The sequence below is a fragment of the Lampetra planeri genome, unplaced genomic scaffold (genome assembly GCF_965212315.1).
Source record: "Lampetra planeri unplaced genomic scaffold, kcLamPlan1.2.h2 scaffold_372, whole genome shotgun sequence".
Taxonomy (NCBI): Eukaryota; Metazoa; Chordata; class Hyperoartia; order Petromyzontiformes; family Petromyzontidae; genus Lampetra; species Lampetra planeri.
Genome location: NW_027615195.1, coordinates 2,740 through 15,655, shown reverse-complemented (window position 1 = coordinate 15,655; position 12,916 = coordinate 2,740). Strand labels below are relative to the sequence as shown.

At 54.6% G+C, this 12,916-nt stretch overlaps 1 protein-coding gene across 1 annotated transcript; it reads left to right on the top strand.

Annotated features, from left to right (window-relative positions):
• The first annotated feature begins 616 nt into the window (after window positions 1–616).
• On the top strand, window positions 617–12,128 carry MED21 (mediator complex subunit 21). The gene is made up of 4 exons (XM_078623681.1): window positions 617–688; window positions 1,922–2,048; window positions 5,851–5,951; window positions 7,245–12,128. The coding sequence occupies exons 1-4, from the start codon at window positions 647–649 to the stop codon at window positions 7,680–7,682; spliced, it is 708 nt and encodes a 235-aa protein (XP_078479807.1). The 5' UTR covers window positions 617–646; the 3' UTR covers window positions 7,683–12,128.
• Window positions 12,129–12,916: the final 788 nt, after the last annotated feature.

Sequence of the window (12,916 nt, the reverse complement as noted above, 5' to 3'; positions counted from 1 at the left end):
ATGACCCAGATTTGTGAGGTGACATGACCCAGATTTGTGGGTGACATGACCCAGATTTGTGGGTGACATGACCCAGATTTGTGAGGTGACATGACCCAGATTTGTGAGGTGACATAACCCAGATTTGTGGGGTGACATGGCCCAGATTTGTGAGGTGACATGACCCAGATTTGTGAGGTGACATGACCCAGATTTGTGAGGTGACATGACCCAGATTTGTGGGGTGACATGGCCCAGATTTGTGAGGTGACATGACCCAGATTTGTGGGGTGACATGACCCAGATTTGTGGGGTGACATGACCCAGATTTGTGGGGTGACATGACCCAGATTTGTGGGGTGACGTGACCCAGATTTGTGGGGTGACATGACCCAGATTTGTGGGGTGACATGACCCAGATTTGTTGGGTGACATGGCCCAGATTTCTTTGGTGACATGGCCAGGATTTTCGAGGCAGGGCACGGTTCGTGCGATTCGCTTGGGTCAACATCCTGCTCGGATCCCCTATTCATGTCAATGGTGACCCGGTCCCCCATTCATCCCAATGGAGGATCCGGTTCCCTATTCATTTCCATCGGGATCCGGTTCCCCTGTTTATCTCAACGGAGGATCCGGTTCCTGCTCTTCAGACTTACCCCGGGGCAAGATGGCGGACCGGCTAACTCAGCTTCAAGACGCCGTGAACTCCGTGAGCGTCTCTCCCCGCCCCTCTCTCCGTCTCTCTCTCCGTCTCCCTCCGCGGATTTAAACTCTCGGCGCGAGGCGGGCGGGCGGGCGGTCTCACCGAGGGAACTGGCGTCGGCGCCGGTTTAGATGACATCCCGACAATACAGAGAATTAGCGGCCGAAGCCGCTCGCCTAGAAACCCTAGCCGGAAGCCTGCGTTAGGCCCTCGGCGACTCGTGGTCGCGGAGGGGGGGGGGGTCGCGCTGATGGAGATTAGTGGCTAGGAGATGTTGACTACCTCGCCTGGTGTGCAGGAGGTCGTGAGTTCGATCCCGACCCTGACGATGTCTGCTGCTGCTGTATATGTGGAGTCTGCGTCTCTCATCATCATCATCACGGTGGCTAAGAGATGTTGACTACCTCGCCTGGTATACAGGAGGTCGTGCTTTCGATCCCGACCCTGACGCCTGCTGCTGTATATTTGGAGTTTGCGTCTCTCTCTCTCATCATCATCACGGTGGCTAAGAGATGTTGACTACCTCGCCTGTTGTACAGGAGGTCGTGGGTTCGATCCTGATCCTGACACCTGCTGCTGTATATTTGGAGTCTGCGTCTCTCTCTCCGTGGTGGTCACTGCGTGGTGGTTTTGTCTCCACGTCGTCCTCCGGGTTTCCCCTCCACATTTAGAATCAACATCACCACGCGTTTGGAATATTTGGCTGCTGCTATAAAAACGACGACGACGATGATGACATTAGCCCACTTTGTTGAGCTGCTATTGATCGTGACGAGAATCTGTTTTTATCCTGGAAGAATCCGAAGAGCTATGAAGCTCTTTTTTGTCACATGAACAAGGACCGAGATGAGTGGCTGATGCACCACCTGTGCCCCATACTGTGCCAACTCGCTGTGCTTTAGCCACCCGGCGCTCAGCTCGTTGTTGTGAGCGTCACTGCTCCGCCCTCCGTTGTTGTTGGAGGGCGACTGCCTCCAACTGCCCAGTAGCGTCCTTCACGAGCCTCCTCCACAGAGGCCGATCTTGACACCGCTGGTACCAGTCATTGGCAAGTCCACTCAGCTCCACGTCCTCCTGTACCACATCACTCCATCTCTTCTCTAGCCCGTGCCGCGCCCGTTTAGCCCCCTCAAACACGTTCTAACACACACCTCTGTGTGTCCCCCCCCCCATCTCTGACCCCCCCCCCCATCTCTGTGCCACCCCCCCCTCTGTGCCCCCCCCCTATCTCTGTGTCAGATGGCCGACCACTTCTGCAACGCGGTGGGGGTGCTCCAGCAGTGCGCGCCCCCCACGTTTTTCCCCAACACGCAGAGCGCCGCACACAAGGAGGTGCCGCTCGCCGCCTCCTCCTCCTCGCAGGAAGGTGAAAGAGCACGGGGGGGGGGGGTCCATCACAGAGGGGGGGGGGGGGTGGGTCCATCACAGAGGGGGGGTCCATCACAGAGGGGGGGTCCATCACAGAGGGGGGGGGGGGGGTGGGTCCATCACAGAGGGGGGGTCCATCACAGAGGGTGGGTCCATCACAGAGGGGGGGTCCATCACAGAGGGGGGGTCCATCACAGAGGGGGGGTCCATCACAGAGGGTGGGTCCATCACAGAGGGGGGGGTCCATCACAGAGGGGGGGTCCATCACAGAGGGGGGGTCCATCACAGAGGGGGGGTCCATCACAGAGGGGGGGTCCATCACAGAGGGGGGGTCCATCACAGAGGGGGGGTCCATCACAGAGGGGGGGTCCATCACAGAGGGGGGGTCCATCACAGAGGGGGGGTCCATCACAGAGGGGGGGTCCATCACAGAGGGGGGGTCCATCACAGAGAGGGGGTCCATCACAGAGGGTGGGTCCATCATAGAGGGGGGGGTCCATCACAGAGGGTGGGTCCATCACAGAGGGTGGGTCCATCACAGAGGGGGGGTCCATCACAGAGGGGGGGTCCATCACAGAGAGGGGGTCCATCACAGAGGGGGGGTCCATCACAGAGGGGGGGTCCATCACAGAGGGGGGGTCCATCACAGAGGGGGGGTCCATCACAGAGGGGGGGTCCATCACAGAGGGGGGGTCCATCACAGAGGGGGGTCCATCACAGAGGGGGGTCCATCACAGAGGGGAGGTCCATCACAGAGGGGGGTCCATCACAGAGGGGGGGGGGCGGAGGGTCTTGTCGGGTTGGGGCGGAGTGACGATGAACGCGGCACCACCACCCACGCCACCCACACCACCCACGCCACCCACACCACCCACGCCACCCACACCACCCACGCCACCCACGCCACCCACGCCACCCACGCCACCCACACCACCCACGCCACCCACGCCACCCACGCCACCCACGCCACCCACGCCACCCACGCCACCCACGCCACCCACACCACCCACGCCACCCACGCCACCCACGCAACCCACGCCACCCACACCACCCACGCCACCCACACCACCCACACCACCCACGTCACCCACACCACCCACACCACCCACTCCACTCACACCACCCACGCCACCCACGCCAACCACACCACCCACGCCACCCACGCCACCCACACCACCCACGCAACCCACGCCACCCACACCACCCACGCCACCCACGCCACCCACGCCACCCACGTCACCCACACCACCCACACCACCCACACCACCCACGCCACCCACACCACCCACACCACCCACGTCACCCACACCACCCACACCACCCACACCACCCACACCACCCACGCCACCCACGCCACCCACACCACCATCACCACCACCCACACCACCATCACCACCGCCACCCACACCACTCTGTGTGTGTGTCTCTGTGTGTATCTGCGTGTGTGTCTGTGTGCGTGTCTCTGCGTGTATCTCTGCGTGTGTCTCTGTGTGTGTGTCTGTGTGTGTCTCTGTGTGTGTGTCTGCGTGTGTGTCTGTGTGCGTGTCTCTGCATGTATATCTGTGTGCGTCTCTGCGTGTAGAGTACTCCCAGCTGTTTGCGACGCTGATCGCGCGCACGGCCAAGGATATTGATGTCCTCATCGTGTGTCTCTGCGTGTATCTCTGTGTGTGTCTCTGCGTGTGTCTCTGTGTGTGTCTGTGTGTGTCTCTGTGTGTGTCTGTGTGTGTCTCTGTGTGTGTCTCTGCGTGTATCTCTGTGTGTGTCTGTGTGTGTCTCTGTGCGTGTCTCTGCGTGTGTCTCTGTGTGTGTGTCTGTGTGTGTCTCTGTGTGTGTCTCTGCGTGTATCTCTGTGTGTGTCTGTGTGTGTCTCTGCATGTATCTCTGTGTGTGTCTCTGTGTGTGTCTCTGCGTGTGTCTCTGCGTGTGTGTCTGTGTGTGTGTCTCTGCGTGTGTGTCTCTGTGTGTCTCTGTGCGTGTCTCTGCATGTATCTCTGTGTGTGTCTCTGCATGTATCTCTGTGTGTGTCTCTGTGTGTGTCTCTGCTTGTGTATCTCTGCGTGTGTCTCTGTGTGTGTCTCTGTGTGTCTTTGTGTGTCTCTGTGTGTGTGTCTCTGCGCGTGTATCTGTGTGTGTGTCTCTGCATGTATCTCTGTGTGCGTCTCTGCGTGTAGAGTACTCCCAGCTGTTTGCGACGCTGATCGCGCGCACGGCCAAGGATATTGATGTCCTCATCGTGTGTCTCTGTGTGTGTGTCTCTGCGCGTGTATCTCTGTGCGTGTCTCTGCGTGTGTCTCTGTGTGCGTCTCTGCGTGTAGAGTACTCCCAGCTGTTTGCGACGCTGATCGCGCGCACGGCCAAGGATATTGATGTCCTCATCGTGTGTCTCTGTGTGCGTCTCTGCGTGTGTGTCTCTGTGTGTGTCTCTGTGTGTGTCTCTGCGTGTGTCTCTGCGTGTAGAGTACTCCCAGCTGTTTGCGACGCTGATCGCGCGCACGGCCAAGGATATTGATGTCCTCATCGTGTGTCTCTGTGTGTGTGTCTCTGTGTGTGTCTCTGCGTGTGTCTCTGTGCGTGTCTCTGCGTGTCTCTGTGTGTGTCTCTGTGTGTGTCTCTGCGTGTGTCTCTGTGCGTGTCTCTGCGTGTGTCTCTGTGCGTGTCTCTGCGTGTGTCTCTGTGCGTCTCTGCGTGTAGAGTACTCCCAGCTGTTTGCGACGCTGATCGCGCGCACGGCCAAGGATATTGATGTCCTCATCGTGTGTCTCTGCGTGTGTGTCTCTGCGTGTGTCTCTGCGTGTGTCTCTGTGTGTGTGTCTCTGTGTGTGTCTCTGCGTGTGTCTCTGTGTGTGTGTCTCTGCGTGTGTCTCTGTGTGTGTCTCTGCGTGTAGAGTACTCCCAGCTGTTTGCGACGCTGATCGCGCGCACGGCCAAGGATATTGATGTCCTCATCGTGTGTCTCTGTGTGTGTGTCTCTGCGTGTGTCTCTGTGTGTGTCTCTGCGTGTAGAGTACTCCCAGCTGTTTGCGACGCTGATCGCGCGCACGGCCAAGGATATTGATGTCCTCATCGCGTGTCTCTGCGTGTGTATCTCTGTGTGTGTCTCTGCGTGTGTCTCTGTGTGCGTCTCTGCGTGTGTGTCTGTGTGCGTGTACCTCTGCGTGTGTCTCTGTGTGTGTCTCTGTGTGTGTGTCTCTGCATGTGTCTCTGTGTGTGTGTCTCTGCGTGTGTCTCTGTGTGTGTCTCTGCGTGTAGAGTACTCCCAGCTGTTTGCGACGCTGATCGCGCGCACGGCCAAGGATATTGATGTCCTCATCGCGTGTCTCTGCGTGTGTGTCTCTGTGTGTGTCTGTGTGTGTCTCTGCGTGTGTGTCTCTGTGTGTGTCTCTGTGTGTGTGTCTCTGTGTGTGTCTCTGCGTGTGTCTCTGTGTGTGTCTCTGTGTGTGTCTCTGTGCGTGTCTCTGCGTGTGTCTCTGTGTGTGTCTCTGTGTGTGTCTCTGTGTGTGTCTCTGCGTGTGTCTCTGTGTGTGTCTCTGCGTGTGTCTCTGTGTGTGTCTCTGCGTGTAGAGTACTCCCAGCTGTTTGCGACGCTGATCGCGCGCACGGCCAAGGATATTGATGTCCTCATCGTGTGTCTCTGTGTGTGTGTCTCTGTGTGTGTCTCTGCGTGTGTCTCTGCGTGTAGAGTACTCCCAGCTGTTTGCGACGCTGATCGCGCGCACGGCCAAGGATATTGATGTCCTCATCGTGTGTCTCTGTGTGTGTGTCTCTGTGTGTGTCTCTGCGTGTGTCTCTGCGTGTAGAGTACTCCCAGCTGTTTGCGACGCTGATCGCGCGCACGGCCAAGGATATTGATGTCCTCATCGACTCGCTGCCGAGCGAGGAGTCAACCGCCGCCCTCCAGGTAGCAGCTTGCACCACCAACTAACAACAACAACAACTAACAACAACAACAACTAACAACAACAACTAACAACACCAACCTGCACCACCAACTAACAACAAGAACTAACAACAACAACCTGCACCACCAACTAACAACAACAACAACAACCTGCACCACCCACTCACAACAACAACAACCTGCACCACCCACTCACAACAACAACAACAACCTGCACCACCAACTAACAACAACAACTAACAACAACAACCTGCACCACCAACTAACAACAACAACTAACAACAACAACCTGCACCACCAACTAACAACAACAACAACTAACAACAACAACTAACAACAACAACAACCTGCACCACCAACTAACAACAACATTAACCTGCACCACCGACTCACAACAACAACAACCTGCACCACCCACTCACAACAACAATGTCCTGCACCACCCACTCACAACAACAACAACAACCTGCACCACCCACTCACAACAACAACAACAACCTGCACCACCCACTCACAACAACAACAACAACAACCTGCACCACCCACTCACAACAACAACAACAACCTGCACCACCCACTCACAACAACAACAACAACCTGCACCACCCACTCACAACAACAACAACAACCTGCACCACCCACTCACAACAACAACAACAACCTGCACCACCCACTCACAACAACAACAACAACCTGCACCACCCACTCACAACAACAACAACAACAACCTGCACCACCCACTCACAACAACAACAACAACCTGCACCACCCACTCACAACAACAACAACAACCTGCACCACCCACTCACAACAACAACAACAACCTGCACCACCCACTCACAACAACAACAACAACCTGCACCACCCACTCACAACAACAACAACAGCACCACCCACTCACTCACAACAACAACAACCTACACCACCCACCCACTCACAACAACAACAACCTGCACCACCCACTCACAACAACAACAACAACAACCTGCACCACCCACTCACTCACAACAACAACAACAACAACCTACACCACCCACCCACTCACAACAACAACAACAACCTGCACCACCAACTAACAACAACAACAATAACCTACACCACCCACCCACTCACAACAACAACAACAACCTACACCACCCACCCACTCACAACAACAACCTGCACCACCCACTCACAACAACAACAAAACAACAGCACCACCACGTGGAGGCTGCTGCTGCTGCTGCTGCTGCCGCTTGTACACACGGCGCCTCACCCCCCCCCACCCCCCACATCTCCCCGCCCGTCCCCCAGGCCGCGAGCCTCCGCCGCCTGGAGGAGGAGAACGTGGAGGCTGCTGCCCTCCTGGTGGAGGTGGTGGGGCGTGGCGAGGCTCTGCTGGCGCGCGTACAGGCGGCGCTCGCAGACATCGCCGAGTCCCAGCTCAGCACGAGACACTCCATCCTCGCCCCATCACCATCCTCCTCCTCCTCCTCATCCTCCACCTCCTCCGGCACAGCGGCTACCGGCCCGGCTACGGCGGCTACAGCGGCCGCGGCACCGCCGACGGCGGTACCGACCGCCGCCGCCGCTGCCGCGCCCGAAACAACGGCGCTGCCCCCGCCACCGCCGCCGGCAAACGCCAACGCTACGCAGCAGCAGCAGCAGCACCAGCAGCAGCAGCACCAGCAGCAGCAGCAGCAGCAGCAGCAGGAGGGGAAGGGGACATCCGAAGCGCTGCTGGATCAGTGAAGCGGCATGCATGTGGAAGTCCCCCGACCCTTCGGGTGATGAGCGCGGTTGGCTGCGTGCCGTGCGAAAGAAGTTCCACGTTAGGAGGGGCCCCTCCGCTCACGGAACGGGTTGGGTTCCGGAGGTCTGCGTGCATAAGTCGATTTCGTAAGTCCCAACTTTCATCCTCGAGATTCCAGACGCAGCTGTGTGCGGCGTGGACACACTAGCACGGGGGAATGGTTTCAAAAGTTGTATAATTTCCTATAGATGTAGGTGCCACTGGTTTTTCACGTTCTGTAGATGCCACTGGTTCTTAATGTTGTGCAGATGTAGATGCCGCTGGTTCTTCACGTTTTGCAGATGTAGATGCCAATGGTTCTTCACGTTCTGTAGATGTAGATGCCACTGGTTCTTCACGTTCTGCAGATGTAGATGCCGCTGGTTCTTCACGTTCTGCAGATGTAGATGCCACTGGTTCTTCACGTTATGCAGATGTAGATGCCACTGGTTCTGCACGTTATGCAGATGTAGATGCCACTGGTTCTTCACGTTCTATAGACGTAGATGCCACGGGTTCGTCACGTTCTGCAGATGTAGATGCCAATGGTTCTTCACGTTCTGCAGATGTAGATGCCGCTGGTTCTTCACGTTCTGCAGATGTAGATGCCACTGGTTCTTCACGTTCTGCAGATGTAGATGCCGCTGGTTCTTCACGTTCTGCAGATGTAGATGCCACTGGTTCTTCACGTTTTGCAGATGTAGATGCCACTGGTTCTTCACGTTCTGCAGATGTAGATGCCACTGGTTCTTCACGTTATGCAGATGTAGATGCCACTGGTTCTGCACGTTATGCAGATGTAGATGCCACTGGTTCTTCACGTTCTGCAGATGTAGATGCCACCAGTCCTTCACGTTCTGCAGATGTAGATGCCACTGGTTCTTCACGATCTGTAGATACCACCGGTTCTTCACGTTCTGTAGATGCTACTGGTTCTTCACGTTCTGCAGCTGTAGATGCCACTGGTTCTTCATGTTCTGTAGCTGTAGATGCCACTGGTTCTTCACGTTATGCAGATGTAGATGCCGCTGGTTCTTCACGTTCTGCAGATGTAGATGCCACTGGTTCTTCACGTTCTGCAGATATAGATGCCACTGGTTCTTCACGTTCTGCAGATGTAGATGCCACTGGTTCTTCACGTTCTGCAGATGTAGATGCCACTGGTTCTTCACGTTCTGCAGATGTAGATGCCACTGGTTCTTCACGTTCTGCTGATGTAGATGCCACTGGTTCTTCACGTTCTGCAGATGTAGATGCCACTGGTTCTTCACGTTCTGCAGATGTAGATGCCATTGGTTCTTCACGTTCTATAGACGTAGATGCCAATGGTTCTTCACGTTCTGCAGATGTAGATGCCACTGGTTCTTCACGATCTGCAGATGTAGATGCCAATGGTTCTTCACGTTCTGCAGATGTAGATGCCGCTGGTTCTTCACGTTCTGCAGATGTAGATGCCACTGGTTTTTCACGTTCTGCAGATGTAGATGCCACTGGTTCTTCACGTTCTGCAGATGTAGATGCCACTGGTTCTTCACGTTCTGCAGATGTAGATGCCGCTGGTTCTTCACGTTCTGCAGATGTAGATGCCGCTGGTTCTTCACGTTCTGCAGATGTAGATGCCAATGGTTCTTCACGTTCTGCAGATGTAGATGCCACTGGTTCTTCACGTTCTGCAGATGTAGATGCCGCTGGTTCTTCACGTTCTGCAGATGTAGATGCCACTGGTTTTTCACGTTCTGCAGATGTAGATGCCAATGGTTCTTCACGTTCTGCAGATGTAGATGCCGCTGGTTCTTCACGTTCTGCAGATGTAGATGCCACTGGTTTTTCACGTTCTGCAGATGTAGATGCCAATGGTTCTTAACGTTCTGCAGATGTAGATGCCAATGGTTCTTCACGTTCTGCAGATGTAGATGCCACTGGTTCTTCACGTTCTGCAGATGTAGATGCCACTGGTTCTTCACGTTCTGCAGATGTAGATGCCAATGGTTCTTCACGTTCTGCAGATGTAGATGCCAATGGTTCTTCACGTTCTGCAGATGTAGATGCCAATGGTTCTTCACGTTCTGCAGATGTAGATGCCAATGGTTCTTCACGTTCTGCAGATGTAGATGCCACTGGTTCTTCACGTTCTGCAGATGTAGATGCCACGGGTTCGTCACGTTCTGCAGATGTAGATGCCACGGGTTCGTCACGATCTGTAGATGTAGATGCCACTGGTTCTTCACGATCTGTAGATACCACCGGTTCTTCACGTTCTGTAGATGCTACTGGTTCTTCACGTTCTGCAGCTGTAGATGCCACTGGTTCTTCATGTTCTGTAGCTGTAGATGCCACTGGTTCTTCACGTTCTGCAGCTGTGGATGTTGAACTCAATGACTCTCGCTCCGGACAGGCAACTGGACTTAACGGACCGGGTTTTTGTTCCTATCTCTGAAAGTTCGTAAGTGGAGGAGTCCCTGCGCATCGTACGAGTGGAGTTTCAACGCACACGCAAAGGAGCTGTCGACTATCATCGCGCAAAGTCCGCTCCATCTCTCGGCGGCGGAAACAGCGGCCGCCGATGGAACGAGGACTGTGATCTCACCGCATGAATTCTAGATTTCGAGCTTTCGTGACTGCAAGGATTCATACTTTTAGTTTTTTCGGTAGAGTCACGTACACGCTCATATGGAGCAAGATGTTGACCACCTCACCTGGTGTACGGTAGGTCGTGGGTTCGATCCCGACCCTGACGCCTGACGCAGCGAATCTGGCTGTGACGGTCCCGTCTACGATGTAGCAAGATGTTGACCACCTCGCCTGGTGTACAGGAGGTCGTGGGTTCGATCCCGACCCTGACGCCTGACGCAGCGAATCTGGCTGTGACGGTCCCACCTGGTGACGGAGACTTGTGTTGCTTCCGAAACGTCGTGATTTTTATTATTTTTTTATTTTAATTTCATTTTTTTACCCACGTGACTTTACCGAAAAAACTAAGAGTGTGGCTCACCGCATCACCGCGTGGCGCTTTCGGATGCGCTTCTGCGGCCGTCTGGAACGTTCTTCCATTCCGATATTCGGAAGCCGCTGGGAGCTACGATAAGACTCGTTTCTCATCAAGATCGACGAAGTCGTTTCCTCAGAAAGTGCTTTTTTGTGTGTGAATGTTGTCCATCCCCCCCCCCCAACTTACAACGTTCATAGAGACAAATATACTCATCACACAGAGACCCATAGACTCACCACGCAGAGACCCATAGACTCACCACGCAGAGACCCATAGACTCATCACACAGAGACCCATAGACTCACCACGCAGACCCATAGACTCATCACACAGAGACCCATAGACTCACCACACAAACCCATAGACTTATCACACAGAGACCCATAGACTCACCACGCAGACCCATAGACTCACCACACAGAGACCCATAGACTTGTCACACAGAGACCCATAGACTCACCACGCAGACCCATAGACTCATCACACAAACCCATAGACTCATCACACAGAGACCCATAGATTGGCCACACAGAGACCCACAGACTCGCCACACAGAGACCCACAGACTCGCCACACAGAGACCCATAGACTCATCACACAAACCCATAGCCTCACCACACAGAGACCCACAGACTCACCACACAGAGACCCACAGACTCACCACACAGAGACCCACAGACTCACCACACAGAGACCCACAGACTCGCCACACAGAGACCCATAGACTCACCACACAGAGACCCACAGACTCACCACACAGAGACCCACAGACTCACCACACAGAGACCCACAGACTCATCACACAGAGACCCACAGACTCATCACACAGAGACCCACAGACTCATCACACAGAGACCCATAGACTCACCACGCAGACCCATAGACTCATCACACAAACCCATAGACTCATCACACAGAGACCCACATACGTACACACACATACGTACACACACACACGTACACGTACACACACACGTACACACACACGTACACACACACACGTACACACACACACGTACACACACACATGTACACACACACACGTACACACACACACGTACACACACACGTGCACACACACACGTACACACACACACATACGTACACACATACGTACACACACATACGTACACACATACGTACGCACACCGCGCTTGCCACTTGTGTTGGTCGTGGCGCGGGTGTCGAACTCGGGTGTCGAGAAGCGCGTTATGAATGGAGGTGTGTGAATGTGTACAGTGACCTGGTTGGTTATGTGTGTGTGTCTGTGTGTGCCCGTGTGTGTGTCTGTGTGTGTGTGTCTGTGCCCGTGTGTGTGCCTAGGGCTGTGTGTGTGTCTTGTGTATTTTTCTAACTGTTTTGTTATTGTTTGTCCAACATGCGCCTTCGGTATTTTCATTAAAATATTTGGCCAGCGTTCGCTGTGTGCAGTGTGTGTGCTGTGTGTGTGTGTCGTGTGTGTATACTGTGTGTGTGCAGTGTGTATACTGTGTGTGTGTAGTGTGTGCAGTGTGTGTGTAGTGTGTATACTGTGTGTGTGCAGTGTGTGTGCACTGTGTGTGCTGTGTGTTTGCAGTGTGTATACTGTGTGTGTGCAGTGTGTGTGCACTGTGTGTGTGTAGTGTGTGTGCAGTGTGTGCACTGTGTGTGTGCAGTGTGTATACTGTGTGTGTGCAGTGTGTGTGTACTGTGTGTGTGTCGTGTGTGTAATGTGTGTGTGTACTGTGTGTGTGTGTGCAGTGTGTGTGTACTGTGTGTGTGCTGTGTGTGTAGTGTGTGTGTACCGTGCGTGCTGTGTACTGTGTGTCTAGTGTGTGTGTACCGTGTGTGTGTACTGTGTGTGTACGTACTGTGTGTGTACTATGTGTATGTTCTGAGTGTGTACTGTGTGTATGTTCTGAGTGTGTACTATGTGTGTGTGTGTACTGTGTGTATGTTCTGAGTGTGTACTGTGTGTGCGTGTACTGTGTGTGTACCCAGCGTGCAAACATTGGGGAGACAAAGGCGGCCGGGCCTGGTGCTGCCCGCAGTGCCAGCTTTCATCATCGGCGCTGCTACTCGCTACTCACAGCACTTGCCCCACGCAGTCTGGAGGCTACACGGGAGATCTTTGTCACTGTTTGACCCCCTCTAGGGAGATCACAGTGACCACACGGGGAGATTGTTCAGTGGGGCAAGGGGCCGCTGGTTACACAGATTGCGGAT